Source organism: Myripristis murdjan, chromosome 23 (assembly GCF_902150065.1).
Source record: "Myripristis murdjan chromosome 23, fMyrMur1.1, whole genome shotgun sequence".
In the NCBI taxonomy this organism is placed as follows: Eukaryota; Metazoa; Chordata; class Actinopteri; order Holocentriformes; family Holocentridae; genus Myripristis; species Myripristis murdjan.
The window spans coordinates 26845691-26862672 of record NC_044002.1 but is presented as its reverse complement, the minus strand read 5'-3'; the positions used below and the strand labels follow the sequence as shown (position 1 = coordinate 26862672).

Genomic DNA, 16982 nt, shown 5'->3' with positions numbered 1-16982 from the left:
AGTTATTACACCATATGTACTGTGTACAATGAAAAAAAGATCTTGGACAGGGGTTGTTCAGTCTGGGACAGCTGAAGGCAGAATTGGGGACAGCTTCCGGACACTGAGGGAAAAACGTCATTTTGAGCCCTGGGAGTTTAGCAAAGCCCGGTTTAAAAAGAACAGATCAGATTTCAAAGGAAGCAGAGCTCTGCTGCTCAATTAAAAACTGATCCTGATTCAGTTCATCCAAGTTTACAGATTTAAACTTTACTCAGTGGATGACAGTTAAGTGAAGATGCTCACAGGAAAAACAGAGGAACAAGTGATCACATGAAGGTTGAGGACTAAAACCAGCTGGACTCACATGCTGTCAGAAGCCAGGAAGCAGAAAGAGAGAAACCAGTTTGTCTGTTTCCTCTGACAGGGGAACCAGTTTGCTGTGGCTCGCTAACAGTGGCGGTTCTAGACCAATTTTACTGGAGGGGCCTGGCTGGGGCCAGGGGTTTTGTCAGAGGGGCACATTCAACCCGGGGCGAAAAAGACAAAGATTCGAAATGATATCTGATCCCCCCCCCCCCCATAAAACTAGTGATAACCCATTGTACCCAAATTGAATGGTTCAAAATATCACATTTGAGACACAAATATAAGAGACAGAAACAATGGAAACATCCTATTTTTCAGTGCAACCTTAGTGCAGACAAACTCCTCACTTACTACAAAGTCCTGCTTCTAAAATCTTTATCAGGCAGTTTCATCAACATCATCATCACATCTTCATTACACCACTGTCTTCTTATCATCTTCATCAATAAATCATCATCATATTTACACTCTAAAAGCTTATTGTTACCTTGTAACAATAAAATACTGTTCGTGGTAGTCGTTTCTTGCTTCTGACTGCCTCTCGTCGGGTGGTTGGTAACTTTTCGAGCTCGCTGTAGATCACCCAAACTGACCGTTTCCATTTGCAGCGCTCTAAAGCGGCTTTCACATAGCGCGCGCACGGTGCAGCCCTCGGCCGGCGCAGCTAGTCATTGTGGATGTGATCGCGGAGCGCGAGGGCCGCACTGGTCTGCGTTTATATGATGATTGACATCATGAGATCTGCACTTTTGCAAAGACAATGCAGTATAGTCATACATTTATTATAAAATTCCATGTGAAGTCACACACACAACAGGTAACAGGTGGGAAAAAAATACAGCCTTCATTCATGTAACATAATTTATTTAGAAGCATTAGTTCAGCTAATTCATAAATTAAAGAATGTATTTGCCTATTTACATGATTCATCTGAAGCTGCTGTATTGTCCGCCAGAGAAAAAGTGCACCAGAACGGAAAACTACTTCCTAACGTCTGTTTCGGTCGCGTAGCAACCAGCACCGCATGCTTGCATGCCGTGCATGCGTGCGCCCTACTCTGCACGCGTGTGCACGCTGCTTTGCGCAAGTCTGCGGTACACAGCGCAGAGCCCGAACCGCACGCTATGTGAAAGCCGCATCACAATTTCTAATCTTTGTTCAGAGGGGGGGGGGGTTGCACAGCGGGGTCCAGACTCAGTGTTACGGGGGCACTGGCCCCTGTTGGCCCCTCCTCAGAACCGCCAGTGCTCGCTAACAAGCAGTGAGCTGCTCATCGTGGCTCCACAGACGTTCAAACTTCTCCTCCTCTTCTGAGAAACAGGTTGGGCTGAATAAATGCAGCAGGCCGGACAAATTCTGCAAGATAAAAGAAAACAAAATCATTAGAAAAAAGAGACTTTCTGACTGACAGGACAGTCTGTCTCTGTCTTTGAAGAACTCCATCATTTTGCTTCAAAATGCAGACATTTTCAAAGTTAAAGCCCCTCAAGTGTAAATTAAAGTTAAAACCAGATCATAGTTTAAACTGATCAAACACCAGTTTTGGAGGATCAGGATTAAACTTAATCTAGTTTTAGAGTAGAAACTTAACTGGGGTTTAAAGAGAGATTTAAACTGAACCCGTCTTCATTTTCATGCCGTTTTAAAGGTTGGTGCAAACCGTGATTTAACTGGGTTTAAAAATGAATCCTCGTTGGTGCAGCCCAGCCTCAGGCTCTTTGACCTGGATTTGATTTTGTGTTTGTGTCCAAATCTTAATTTGGAAGTTTAATTCTTTTATTTTTGTGTTGCAGCTGCTGGAGGAGAACATGGTCACCTTTGTGAAGAATGAGCTGAAAAACCTGCAGAGGTCTCTGAGGCCAGATTACCCAGAATGCTCAGAGAGGCACAGGGAGGATGAGGAGGAAGAGCAGAGGAGGAGCAAAGAGTTTTTTCTGCAGATCACACTGCACTTCCTGAGGAGGATGAAGCAGGAGGAGCTGGCTGAGTGTCTGCAGACCAGTAAGGGGGAAAAAATTTTAAATAAAAAAATCTTAGTTTTAGTCTTTTTGCTTCATGATTTTTCTTCTTTGGTTGTGCACTCGACATCCAGCTCTCCTAAACTTTTAAATTCTCTTCCTCATTTCTCAGAAACTTTCACTAGTTAACGAAAAATGTCAGTTTACCAGCCGAGTGAAACAGCCAATCAGATCAAACCAGCTGTGATGCGTCAGGCTGTTGCTTGATGACAGATTATTTCAGCCAATGAGTTTTCCTCCCGGCCAGCAGGGGGCGGCTTGAAGAGCAGCTTCCTTTCCCGTCTCGTCCCGCCGGCTTCCCCGGGACAGTGGCGGCGCTCCGGCTGAGGCAGCGCTGTGTTGTTTGTTAAACTGTGAACTTTATTCTCCCCAAATCTTGATCGGGACGTGCAGCTCTTCATTTGTTCCTGCAGTCTGTTGTTTGGCGGTGGCTGCCTTGTGTCGTCGTCCTCTGATAGCTCATGTTTACAGAAGTGTTGTCATGGCAACGCGTTGACCAATCAGGACGGACAGCCCTTTTAGCTCGAACTAAAAGTTCCTGAAGCAGGGCCCAAATCAGCTTCCAGGAACTTTAACCTGAAACCATATTGTTGCTATAGAAACGATTGCAGAACTCGTAAAACAGCCTTCAGGTCTCGGTACACCTTGCTACATTCTTACAGTCGAACAGGACCAATAGATACATTTACCAGGAAATATTCACATTTCTCATATGTAATACAACATCGTTTTTTTGATGTTTTTGTTTGTTTGTTCATTCAGAAACTGCGGCTGCTCTTTGCCAACGTGAACTCAAATCTAAGCTGAAGAAGAAGTGTGAGTGTGTGTTTGAGGGGATTGCTAAAGCAGGAAACCCAGCACTTCTGAATCAGATCTACACAGAGCTGTACATCACAGAGGGAGGGAGTGGAGAGCTCAATGAGGAACATGAGGTCAGATGGATTGAAACAGCATCCAGGAAACCAGACACACAAGAAACAACAATCACATGTGAGGACATCTTTAAACCTTTACCTGGAAGAGATCGGCCAATCAGGACAGTGATGACAAAGGGAGTGGCTGGCATTGGGAAAACAGTCTTAACACAGAAGTTCACTCTGGACTGGGCTGAAGACAAAGCCAACCAGCATGTCCACTTCACATTTCCATTCACTTTCAGAGAGCTGAATCTGCTGAGAGGGAAAAAGTTCAGCTTGGTGGAACTTCTTCATCACTTCTTCACTGAGACCAAAGAAGCAGGAATGAGCAGGTTTGAGCAGTTCCAGGTTGTGTTGATCTTTGACGGTCTGGATGAGTGTCGACTTCCTCTGGACTTCAACAACAACCAGATCCTGACTGATGTTACAGAGTCCACCTCAGTGGACGTTCTGCTGACAAACCTCATCAAGGGGAACCTGCTTCCCTCTGCTCGCCTCTGGATAACCACACGACCCGCAGCGGCCAATCAGATCCCTCCTGCATGTGTTGACATGGTGACAGAGGTGAGAGGCTTCACTGACCCACAGAAGGAGGAATACTTCAGGAAGAGATTCAGAGATGAGGAGCAGGCCAGCAGAATCATCTCCCACATCAAGACGTCCCGAAGCCTCCACATCATGTGCCACATCCCAGTCTTCTGCTGGATCACAGCTACAGTTCTGGAGGACGTGTTGAAGACCAGTCAGGGAGGAGACCTGCCCAAGACCCTGACTGAGATGTACATCCACTTCCTGGTGGTTCAGTCAAAAGTGCAGAACATCAAGTATCATGGGAGAGGTCAGACAGATCCACTGTGGACTACAGAGACCAGGGAGATGATCCTGTCTCTGGGAAAACTGGCTTTTGAGCAGCTGGAGAAAGGCAACCTGATCTTCTATGAAGCAGACCTGGCAGAGTGTGGCATTGATATCAGGGCAGCCTCAGTGTACTCAGGAGTGTTCACACAGATCTTTAAAGAGGAGTGTGGGCTGTACCAGGACAAGGTTTTCTGCTTCGTCCATCTGAGCCTTCAGGAGTTTCTGGCTGCTCTTTATGTCTTTCTGACATTCATCAACTCTGGAGTCAATCTGTTGATACAAAAATCAACCTCCAGGTGGTCTACAGGGTTAAAGAAATCCAAACTAAAACAAAAACATCTCCTCCGGAGTGCTGTGGACAAGGCCTTACAGAGTCCAAATGGACACCTGGACTTGTTCCTGCGCTTCCTTCTGGGTCTTTCACTGCAGACCAACCAGACTCTCCTACGAGGCCTGATTACACAGATAGGAAGTAGTTCACAGACCAATCAGGAAACAGTCCAGTACATTAAGGAGAAGATCCAGGACAGTCCCTCTCCAGAGAGAAGCATCAACCTGTTCCACTGTCTGAATGAGCTGAATGACCATTCTCTAGTGGAGGAGATCCAACAGTACTTGAGTTCAGGAAGTCTCTCCACAGACAAACTGTCTCCTGCTCAGTGGTCAGCTCTGGTCTTCATTTTACTGTCTTCAGAAGAAGATCTGGATGTGTTTGACCTGAAGAAATACTCTGCTTCAGAGGAGGCTCTTCTGAGGCTGCTGCCTGTGGTCAAAGCCTCCAAGAAATCTGTGTAGGTTCATTTAGAATTGGATATATTTAATACTTTAACTTTGGTGAACTATAGGTGAATTTTATTACGTGAGAAAAAAATTGATATTTTCAAATTTATCTTGTTCTTCACTAATTCCTCAGGCTGAGTGGCTGTAATCTGTCAGAGAGAAGCTGTGCAGCTCTAGCGTCAGTTCTCAGCTCCCAGTCCTCTAGTCTGAGAGAGCTGGACCTGAGTAACAACCAGCTGCAGGATTCAGGAGTGAAGCGTCTCTCTGCTGGACTGGAGAGTCCACACTGGAGACTGGAGGCTCTCAGGTAAGACCCAGTATTTCTTTTGTTCCTCCGAATGTTTTTACACATTTGTCCAAATGGACTTCCTGACCGGAAAAGAATGTTGACTTTTAGCTTTAATTTAAGGGTTTGAACAAAACTCTGGTGCTTACTGTTTTTTAATTACAGGCAGATTTTTACACTGTCACCCCAATTTCAGAGTCTAAAAACTGATGGGACAAATTATATATAACATACATGACTATAATTATAAGGATTATATTGAATATTTGGAGGAAAATCCTTTGCAAACCATTGATGTGGCTACTCCTAAAGCTGTTGTCTGTTGGACTCTGTTGGATCTTTAGAAGGTTCTAAGTAGAGCTTCAAAATGCAAAAAGAAGAAATGGCAGTGAGACCAAAAAAATTGAGTAAGCAATTTATTGCAAACAACATTAAACTGAAATAGGCTGTTCATCAGCTGATCAAAAGTTTAAGACCACAGTCTTTAAAAGCCCAAATCTTGGCAAAAAAAGTGGATTCAGTGTCATTTTCTGTCAGGTATCCACACTGTCATGACCTCCTGATGGCAAAGGCAAAAAAGCTTTCTCTCCTTGAACGCGGTCGGATTGTTGAGCTGCATAAGCAAGGCCCAACAACAAGGCCTCTCGCAGCGTGCCATTGCTGCTGAGGTTGGGCGCAGTAAGACAGTCATTTTAAACTTCTTAAAAGATCCTGTGGGTTATGGAACAAAAAAGTCAAGTCGTAGACCCCAAAAACTTTCACCGGCCCTGAGCCGGAGGATCCAATTGGCTGTCCATCAAGACACGGGACGATCCTCGGCCCAAAGTAAGCTTGTCACCGGTGCCAACTGCAGTCCCATAACCATCAGACGGCATCTGCGAGAGAAGGGTTTTAAGAACCAAAAATGTCTTCAAAGGCCTCGTCTCCTTCAATGGCACCAATCCTTACCACCTGTGGTCTATCTACCAGGAAGTCCAGGATTCAGTTCTGGGTGGTATTCCAAGGTCTGCCAACTTCCCAGTCAGTTTCATTGGTATTGAGGGCTGAGCTGTAATCCAGGAACAGTAAGCATGCGTATGTGCTGCTAGCATCCAGATATTGAAGCACTGAGTGGAGGGCCAGAGCCACTGCATCGTCTACTGATCTGTTGGGGCAGTATGCAAACTGCATGGGGTCTACTTTGTCAGGAACCACAGAGTTGATGGATTGGAGAACCAGTTTTTCCAGACACTTCATGGCTATTGGTGTAAGTGCCACTGGTCTGTAGTCATTCATGATGGATGTGTTTGATTTTTTGGGAACAGGGACTATCACAGAAGATTTAAAGATGCGAGGCACAGTTTCCAGCATGAGGGAAGTGTCAAAGATGTCTCTGTACACCCCTGCCAGTTGCTCAGCACAAGCTTTCAGGATTCTTGGTGCCACCCCATCAGGTCCCACAGCCTTACGGGGATTGACGCTCTTGAATGACCTCACCACCTCTGTGTGACACCTGGGGCTCTAGTTTCGCTGACCGGGCGAGGCGGGGGCGCAGCTGCACTTCACCAACTGGGTGTGGCCAGGTGGATTTTGCAAGTTTGGCACGCTGTACGCACTGGTACTTGTACTCCGCTGTCCCTCCTACTGGCGGAAGGGAGGAGAGAAGGCGTGGAGTGGGTTTGACACAGCCGATTCACTTTAAACCAATCAAATGAGCCCCTGTCCTCGCCTTTAAAATGCGCTGTGCAAAGGTGTAATGAACGTTTACACAATTGACATGGAGGTCTACTGCCACAGGTAGAGCGGAGTTGGTGTAGTGGACGTCTGGCTGACCGCCGTGCAGTGCACGCGCGTCACCAAAACCTCACAGGCAGGTTTCCAGAATGTCAGGCACATTAACAATGCAATAGATGCCCACAAAAACCACTAGCTCTGCGCGGGGTTCGCCTCACTGCGCCACCCTGCACTGTGCTGGGAAACTAGAGCCCCTGGAGTGCAGTCTCCTCAGGGTTGCATGGGGACTTTAAGGCGGTGTCAAAATTTTCCCTGTCAAATCTTGCATAGAAACTGTTCAATGTGTGTGGTTGTATGGCGTCACAGACCTCTGCACTGCTGGAGTTTGTCCTGTAATTTGTGAATGACTGTATTCCCTGCCACATACCTCTTGTGTTGTTGTCCCTGTAGCAGCTTTCAAGCCTCTTAGAGTATGTCCTCTTGGCGGCTCTGATGGATTTTTGGAGCTTGTAGCAGGCATGTTTATACTCTCTGGTGTCTCCTGATTTGAAAGCTGTGCACCGGTTCCTTATCTTGCTGTGTACATCCGCATTGAACCAGAGCTTCTGATTTTGATATAGACGAAGGGTACAGGAGGGGACACAGGTGGAGGTGCACCAATTAATATAACTGCTTACAGTGTCCGTGTACTCATGAGTGTCACTGGTGGTCCTTGAAGATTTCTGATGACTGATGTCTGTGGCCTCTAAGCAGCCTTACACCTCCTCCAGTGCACTGTCAGTCCACTGTTTCACAGATCTCACAGTGACAGAGTTTGCTTTCAGCCTTGTGGTGTAAGTTGACCTGAGCAGGACAGAAAGATGGTCAGATTTACCAAGGTGGGGTTTGGGAACAGCAGAATAAGCACGCTTAATGTTGCAGTAGCAGTGGTTCAGAGTGTTGTTTCCTCTGGTGGGGAAATTAACAAACTGGTGGAGTTTAGGGATTCTTCAAATTCAAATACCTTTTATTGGATTATGTATCCAACCCACCTCACAGTACAATGTGTGCCTATATTTTCAGCATGAGGGACGCAGTGAGAATCAAACCAGTGTCCCTGGTATTGTTAGTGCTGCATTCAGCTCAGTGAGCTACAGCAGCATGCAGAGCTCACTGTCAGCTTGCTTTTAGATAAGGCTGTCATGAAGAAAGATTATTATCACTATTAGCAGCATGACGGCAGTGTCCCAGGAAAAGTGACAACTATGACACTTTCTTCTGTTTTAATGTCCATCCAGGCTGAGTGGCTGTAATCTGTCAAAGAGAAGCTGTGCAGCTCTGGCCTCAGTTCTCAGCTCCCAGTCCTCTAGTCTGAGAGAGCTGGACCTGAGTAACAACGACCTGCAGGATTCAGGAGTGAAGCTGCTCTCTGCTGGACTGGAGAGTCCACACTGCAGACTGGAGGCTCTCAGGTCAGGAACGGAGAACTCAAGAGCTTTCAAACTGGACTAAATGAAAACACAAAGCTGATCACACATTTGAATATTTGTCTGAATGAACCCAGCTAATTTCAGATTAGTGTGCTGATGAAAAAGTCCAACATGTATGTGTATCAGACTGTGTTGTTGTTGTTGGTGTGTCCATGTGCAGGCTGTCAGGCTGTCTGCTCACACAGGAAGGCTGTGCTTCTCTGACCTCAGCTCTGAGCTCCAACCCCTCCCATCTGAGAGAGCTGGACCTGAGCTACAATCATCCAGGAGACTCAGGAGTGAAGCTGCTCTCTGCTGGACTGGAGGATCCAACCTGGAGACTGGAGGCTCTCAGGTATGGAGAGACACACACAATGTCTTCTAGAGGCCTGAGGGATATTGTCTCATGTTGAATGGTGGATATGAGTGATGTGGTCTGCTAAATCCTTCATAGGGAAGGTTATTTACTGCCCATGTTTCCATCCTCAAAGAGAATCTGCTGCTCTGACTCTGTTTCTTCCTCCAGGGTGGACCATGGTGGAGAGCAGAGGTTGAAACCAGGCGTGAGGAAGTGTAAGTGTGGATTTAGTTTGATTCCTGAGCACAAAGCAGCAAACATTCAGCTGTTTAGATGGTGTAGCTGCAGCTTCTGCTGTTTGTTCTCAGCTGCTTTTAATGTTGAACCAAAAATCATTTAGTTGCTGCACGAAAATAAACACCGTCTTTATTCCCTGATCCTCATTTGGCTGTTTCATTTTTATCAACTGATTTTTATTCATTTGATCACAACTGACATCCACAAAGTAAAAATGGCCATGCTTGTATCATCCTAACTGAGTGGTATCCATCTCTGTAATGAAATGTCTAACATGTGGAAGTTGTGTGTTTCCAGCGTGGATGTTGTGGGGAAACAGAGGCAGACAACTTCTCTGCTTGACTTGGCCAACTGGCGTGTTGTTTGTTGCAGTGCTAACACGTGTTGCTGCTCAGTAACATGGAGCCGTAACACGCACCACAAACTGCTTTTATACCGCCACAAGGAGTTAGCTGTTACTATGGCAACACACTTAGCTCTTAAAGTGAACGAGTAACACAGAAAGGCACAAAACAGAACTGAACATGTTGAACCTTACAACAAATGACAGGCCAATTATAATGAATTATGACCACAGTTCTGTTATGTGTCTGCTAGGAAACTGTAATAATAATGATAATAATGATAATAATAACAATAACAATAATAACAATAACAAAACAACAATAAGAATAATGCCAATTATGGTAATGCTAATAATAGAAATAACAATAATAACAACAATTATTATTAAGCATTATTACACGAGAGGGTGTGCTTGACTGTTATTATTTTCAGGACTGTGATGCGGCCAGCGTTAGCATGGCTGAAGAATATACAACTATTCCCAACAAAATAAAATGTATAATCAAAATGTATTCATACTGTGGGAATTTCTCTCTCAAAATATCAAAGTTTTTTGCTAGTATTCTCTCCGTTTCAGTGGAAATACATGCGATCTGACGTTAACTAGTCCTTGTCACCCAGCCAACTTGGGCTTATCATGTTTTCTAGACATCGTGATTTTCCCATTGTGTCACTCCAACTTAATGTCAGCTCCAATTAATGTGGCTGAGCAGCAAAAGTAACAACAGTAAGCAGTCACATTAAGGCTAAACATAGTTGTATAATCACCTTTTCAGGCTGTTATCAATTTACCTCTGAAATAAAGATGACAGTTTTCACAGATGTGTTGATTCATTAAATGTTCATTTCAATGTACAGATGCAAACAAATTTACAAATTAATTAAATCAATGATTGATTGATTGATTGACTGATTGAATTGTTTTATTTGGTGCTTTGAAGGAAGTACATAGTATCACATCACATCACTGTTCAGGAGTATGTGGCACCAAAAGGTTTGGGCTGTAAGCCAAGGCTTATGTGGGCCCACCCTATCTAAATCATAGCAAGTCAAAGTCAATATTTAAAGGAATGTTGATGTATAGAAATCTGAAAGAAAACTTTTTTTGTGTTTCTATACAAACAATTTTGAGAAACAATAAAGACAATATATTATTAGACATAAGCTTCTACATTATTCGAAAGAAAAGAACAAGTAAGACAGTTTAATCGTTTGCTGTAACATCGAACCGAAGGCTTGTTCTGGATTTATGCCTAGATACATACATACTTACATACAAACATACATTCATACATACATTCATACATACATACATACATTCATACATACATACACACACAGTACATACATACAAAAGTTTTTTGTACATATGGGCTCCTCGAAGTTGGTACTGTGATTCTCTGCTTTCAAATAATCCCTGAATACAGGATGGAAGTAAGTTTTTATGTGCCTTGTACATAAATATTAATGTGTTGAGATCTGCTAGATCTTCTAGCTCGAGAATATTATTTCTAAGAAAAAGTGGATTTGTTGGGGCAAGATAGTGAGTATGGTTTATGATTCTAATGGCCTTTTTTGTAAGATGAAAAGTGGATTAACTGTTTTAAATGTATGTCCCCATATCTCTATGCAGTAGGTGAGAGAGTGAAGTATAAGTGAGTAGTATAGAGTGCATAGAGAATTTGTATTGACAAAATATTTAACTTTATATAATATTGCTATTGTTTTTGAGATTTTAGTTTTTGTATTTTTAATGTGTTCTTTCCAGCTAAGACAACTGTCTATGATCATTCCTAGAAATTTTATATGATAGACTCTTTCAATTTCAACGTTGTCTATTGTATTTTTTTATTTCCAAATATAATATATTTAGTTTTACTCAGACGAAGTGACAACTTGTTTGCATCAAACCATTGTTTGAGAGTTTCTAGCTCTTTTTCAGTTTTAAGCATGAGTTGTTCAAGATTTTTCCCAGAGCTGTGTAGACTAGTATCATCTGCAAATAAAATGCATCTCAACATTGGCAGTGATTTGCAGATATCGTTGATATATAAAATAAAAAGTTTTGGGCCCAACACAGATCCCTGTGGGACTTCATGTGTGCTTATTTGAGATTCTGAATCAGTATCATTTATACGTACATATTGTTGTCTTTCATGAAGGTAACTTTCAAGCCATGAGTGGGCAACTCCTCTAATTCTGTATCTCTCTAATTTTTTTTAAAAAAGTATTTTATGATCGATAGTGTCAAATGCTTTTTTTAAGTCTATAAAAACACCCATTGTATACTCCCTGTTGTCAACACCTCCTGACAACATTGATATCTATCTACAAAGCTGTCAAGCCTTGCAACAAATGATTTTTATAAAATCTTTGAAAATTGGGAAAGCAAGGATATGGGTCTATAATTGGTAAACTGATGCTTATTGCCACTTTTGTGAATGGGTATTATTTTTGCAATCTTCATATTTGTGGGGAAAATGCCAGTTCTAAAAGAAATGTTACAGATGTAGGCAAGTGGTGTGACAATAGCTTCCATTATGGTCTTTATCAGGGTCATATCAAGATCTGTGCTGTCGGTAGATTTACAACTGTCAAAATTTCATTTTCATCTACTCTGCTAAGAAAAAATGAATGAGGGTTTAGTTTTATTTTTGTATAACCTATGCCACCACCATTTGTTGGTTCTGGTATCTGATTCGCAAGGCTTGGACCAACATCAGCAAAAAAAAAAAAAAAACTATTGAATCCATTGGCAATATCCTTAGTATTATTTATGGTAGTATTATCCTTATTAAAGTACCTAGGAAATTCACTTCTAGCTGTGTTTTTATTAATGATGGTGTTTAAAGTTTTTCAGGTAGCTTGGATGTTGCCTCTATGTTTTTCCAGTTCTTTGTGGTAGTATTTTTTTTTTTTTTTTTTTTCAGTCTGATGATATTGGTGAGTTTATTTTTGTATGTCTTATATCTTATATATCTCTGCTTTAGGAATGTCTTGTATAGCCTAGGCAATGGCCTAGGCAACTCATAAAGAATGAACAAATGAATAACAATCAATATGCTAATTAATAACTGATAACATTAACACATTAATAACAAGAACAGAGTTATAGCCGCACATCTCTGTGGAAAATCTGTCAGGTACTGCCTGTGGTGCTGAATCTGCTGAGGCTAGGCCTGTCACGATATGCGATAAGTCGGTTAATTGGACGGTAAATTTAAATGAAGTCGGTAACTTTTCTGACAGCAATTTGTTGCCACATTCATGCATGTTTGTTTTCCTCGTCTCTCTCTGCCAAAGAGAGCAGACGACAAGAGCGTTCACTGTCGAGCCTTGTCTGTCAGTGAGGTGAGCTGGTTCATCTGGTTCAGAGAACGAGAACTACATCCCAAACCAAACGCACCAACAGCCCCCGTGTGGGAATGTTTTGGATTCAAATGAGAGAGGGGAGCCCAGTAACCTGAGGCCTGTATCACGAAGCAAGCTTAGTTTTCACTGGATTACTCAGACCTATCCGGATACACTCTTTGAGATCATGGTGATCAGGGATAACCGGTATCACGACGCTGGTTATCAACTTGCTCATTCGACCTAGGTTTGCCTCATCAAGAGCTGTGAACGTGCACGTATAAGAGGCGGGTTCCGAGGCAGCCGACCAATCACAAACATGAGCGACAAGGAAAAACGCACAGCGTATGTCACGGCGCAGGAGCAGCGTGTTATACTGGAAAAGTTTGAGGAGGAAAAAAAAATTTACATAGTAAATCGAACACCGCGGCCGCCGCGAAGAGAAGCCAGAATGCGTGGCAATGTATTGTCGACCGCATAAATGCACAAGTTACACATCGATGGCGCAAGTAGTCCACATCTGACGCTGAAACCCATGAACTCACTGCACTGCACAGATGTGCTGCGTGTATGACAAGTATAGTTTAATTCCTCCAGGTGTGACCCCTCAGGGATTAAAAGAATGTGGAAGCAAGTAAAAGTGCTTTATGTAATCAAGTTTTAATGTTGTAAACTTTATGTGCTGTTTATTGTTTTTAATGTACTGTAACTATGCTGCTGCCCTCTTGGCCAGGTCTCCCTTGAAAAAGAGATCTTTGATCTCAATGGGACTAACCTGGTTAAATAAAGGCTATAATAATAATAATAATAACAATAATAATAATAATAATAATAATAATAATAATAAAAATAAAACAGAAGAACATCATTGCATTTGGTAAGATTGCCTTTATCGTTATCGTCAGCCTGCTTCGCGATGGTGAAGTTAGTCATGGCCAGGTACTTGATGATTTTTATATCCTGGTGCGATTAATTATTCCTTAAAATAAATGTCTCTAAAACAAAGGAGGTCTGTATCGATTTTAGACGTCCGTCCCCAGCTCCTCAATGTAGTGTGGTCCATAACCAGCCAGTTGAACTGGTGAACAGCTACAAATATCACGGCACTATAATTGATAAAATGCTCAAATTTGATGTGAAGTGTGATATGCTTTGTAAAAAAGGTCCGCAATGCCTCTTTTGTCTAAGGAAGCTCGCCAAATTCCAGGAGATACAAGCCTGATGAAAATGTTTTATAGTGGTTTTATTGAGTCTGTCATTTCCTTTTGCATCCTTTGTTGGTAATGGAAACCTTGCTAGCAAGGACAAAAACTCCCTAGGGAGAATTGTGCATGTTGCTTCCAAAGTAGCTGGGGTGTAGTTCAGCAGCCTGGACGAAATTTTTAACATTCACGTGCTTAAGAAAGCAAAGTCCATTCGTAGGGATGTTACCTACCTCCTTAACCACGAATATAAGCTTCTTCCTTCTGGCTTCCGCCTAACTGTTCCCACAGCTACTAAAAACAGATATACATTTTCCTTTGTGCCTCTCTCCATCCGGGCTTTAAACGCTGTAGAGAAGAGGAGGTAATTGCACCGTGGTTCTTGTTGCTGCAACTGTGTAGCTGGTTGGTATCTATTCACTGATTAATTTATTCCTCTTTGTATTGTAACTGTGCACTTGGTGAATCGGATGTAATTCACTGCTCGTATCATCATGCATGTTTTTTTTTATGTTTTTATGTCTAAATCTGACTAAATGTGATCTGCTGCAAACCAAATCGCCCTTTAAGGGACAAATCAATAAAATGAATCTGAATCTTAATGATCTCTCATTTCTGTTTTCCTCTCCTACAGAGTGTCAGCTCTGTATAGCAGGCAGCTGTTAGCCAGGCTGAAGTGCTGCTTCACATTAATATTACAGCCTCTCTCTCATACAGAGAGTTGTCAAAATGTTACGGATATGACTGGTCAAAGAAAATCCTTTAATGCCGTAATGCTCTCCTCATTTGGACTCGTCGTTCAATGGGATCGTCAATGATTGGGCAGGCCACGGTTTGATTGAGCTGATTGGCCAGGGGGCGGTGCTTTATGTAGGATTCAATCCTCCGATCAGAGGTGAACCAGCTTTGTGATACAGAAAATCCGGAGTTGAGCCTGAGGTTATCTCGCTAACGCCTTAATCCCGCTTCGTGATACAGGCCTCTGGACGTATCACTGCGCTGCGTTTTCAAACTGTCCAAACTAAAAGGGGGAATACCAGCAATTTCAATGCACAGCTAAAGCACAACCAGCCCGCCCAGTGTTCCCAGTTAAGAAAAAAACACAAGCCAAGTTTTTTATATTGTTTTTGGTTTTTATTCAAGTGCAATTTTTGATAAGAGAGTCCATTTCAACGTTTTTGGTGTGTGTGTGTGTGTGTGTGTGTGTGTGTGTGTGTGTGTGTGTGTGTGTGTGTGTGTGTTTTATTACAGTGCACTTTTTGTTTTCAGGGCCAGTTGGTCAATTTTTTCGTATTCATAAGGTCTTTATTTATATTTTGGTATTTTTACGTGTTATTTATTTTGTATATTTAATTTTGTTTACATTTTAAATATTATTGTTGAGTAAATGTTTATTTATCTTTAAAAGGGTGTATTTGCATCATTATGTCTTTATTATCATATAAGTTTAAAGAATGGTCTGAAAATGTCAAAATTACAAAAATAATAAAAATGGTCTCAAAAGCACAATATTACGCAATATTATCGCTTATGGTAATCATTTCTGACGCAATTAATCACACAGGAAAATTTGTTATCGTGCCAAGCCTAGCTGAGGCATTTCATTTTCTTTATTATAGAAATTAAAGCTCCATAAAATTCACGGAGGATCTTGTTTAGCTCTTCTTTCCTTACAGGTGAGAAATCAGCTGTTTGCCCGGTGTTTGTCAGGTAGTCTTGTAGACATTTGACGGCCCAAGACGTTGACCGGGCCGTACCGGCTTCATTTCTTGACCTCTCCAGCTGATCCAGCTCTTCACTCGTCACTCTCGCGTATCTCTCCTTTTTCTATTCTGTCTTGTCTTCCTCGCTCAGCCATTTATCCAAACTTAGGTCGCCAAAGAAATCAAAATTGACAACAAAACGGTCCATTATGCAGGCGAACAAAGCTGACAGCGGCTTTTGGTGTGGGTTTCAGTGAAACGTTTTGTGTTGCCATGGAAACCACACAGACTCAGGCAATAAGATATAGGCGGAGTAATATTTTCAGTGATGAGGTATTTTTCATTTGAGCACGGTTAGCCCTGCAGTCATGCTCATTTGAGCTCATTCTAAACGTCTGATTGACCAATCAGATTGCTCGGTCGGATCTACGTGTTGTATAATCATTATTATAATTATTATTGTAATTATTTCGCACTTTTCAAAACAAGGCCACAAAGTTTTTCTTTATATAGCATGATATAATAGGATAAAACATAACCTACAACGTGTATAATTAAAAAAGCTGAAATTAAATTAATGAAAAAACAGACAAAAAAAAAAATGATTTGCCATAAAAACCTTTTGTTTTCCATATAAACAGCTCTGGCATCATGAACGTGTTAAACGATTGACTTGAAACTGTTAATAAAGCAACAGATAACAAAGACAACAGGTGTGTTAGATAACAATCTGCTGGTGTTTTGTGTCTTGTTCTCTCCATCAGATTCCTGTGAACTCAAACTGGACACAAACACAGCACACAGAGACCTCGTCCTGTCTGAGGACAACAGGAAGGTGGCAGCAGTGAGACAGAAGAAGCCATATCCTGATCACCCAGAGAGGTTTGACTACTGGGAACAGATCCTGTGTAGAGATGGTCTGACTGGTCGCTGTTACTGGGAGGTCAAGTGGAAAGGAGGAATTGATATCGCAGTGACTTACAGAGGAATCAGTAGGAGAGGAGACGGTGATGACAGCAGGTTTGGACGGAACAAAAACTCCTGGAGTCTGATCTGCTCTGATGAAAGTTTCTCTGTCAGGCACAACAACATCTGCACACCCATCCCTGTCCCCCCCTCCTCTAACAGAGTGGCAGTGTATCTGGACTGGCCTGCTGGCTCTCTGTCCTTCTACAGCGTCTCCTCTGACACACTGATCCACCTCCACACCTTCACCTCCACATTCACTCAGCCTCTGTACCTGGGCTTTGGGTTTTGGTTTGGGTTAGGTTCCTCAGTGTGTGTGTGTCAGATGAAGTGAGAATCGCCTCCTGTGTGGAGAAACACTTCTAACATCACACAGTTAACCTGCCTGGCAACATCCAATCAGCTCACTGCATTTTAAGAACTTTAGCAGCATCGATTTTCATGACAAGTTG

The 16982-nt window shown here is 42.4% G+C and overlaps 1 protein-coding gene across 1 annotated transcript in view; it reads left to right on the top strand.

Annotated features, from left to right (window-relative positions):
* Positions 1-16982, top strand: part of LOC115355641 (NACHT, LRR and PYD domains-containing protein 12-like) — a 53991-nt gene extending 37009 nt beyond the window's left edge. The window contains exons 7-11 of the mRNA XM_030046498.1: positions 5055-5228; positions 8198-8371; positions 8550-8723; positions 8895-8941; positions 16329-16982. Coding sequence (XP_029902358.1) covers positions 5055-5228; positions 8198-8371; positions 8550-8723; positions 8895-8941; positions 16329-16864 — 1105 coding nt within the window. The 3' untranslated portion in view covers positions 16865-16982. The remainder of the gene's footprint in view (positions 1-5054; positions 5229-8197; positions 8372-8549; positions 8724-8894; positions 8942-16328) is intronic.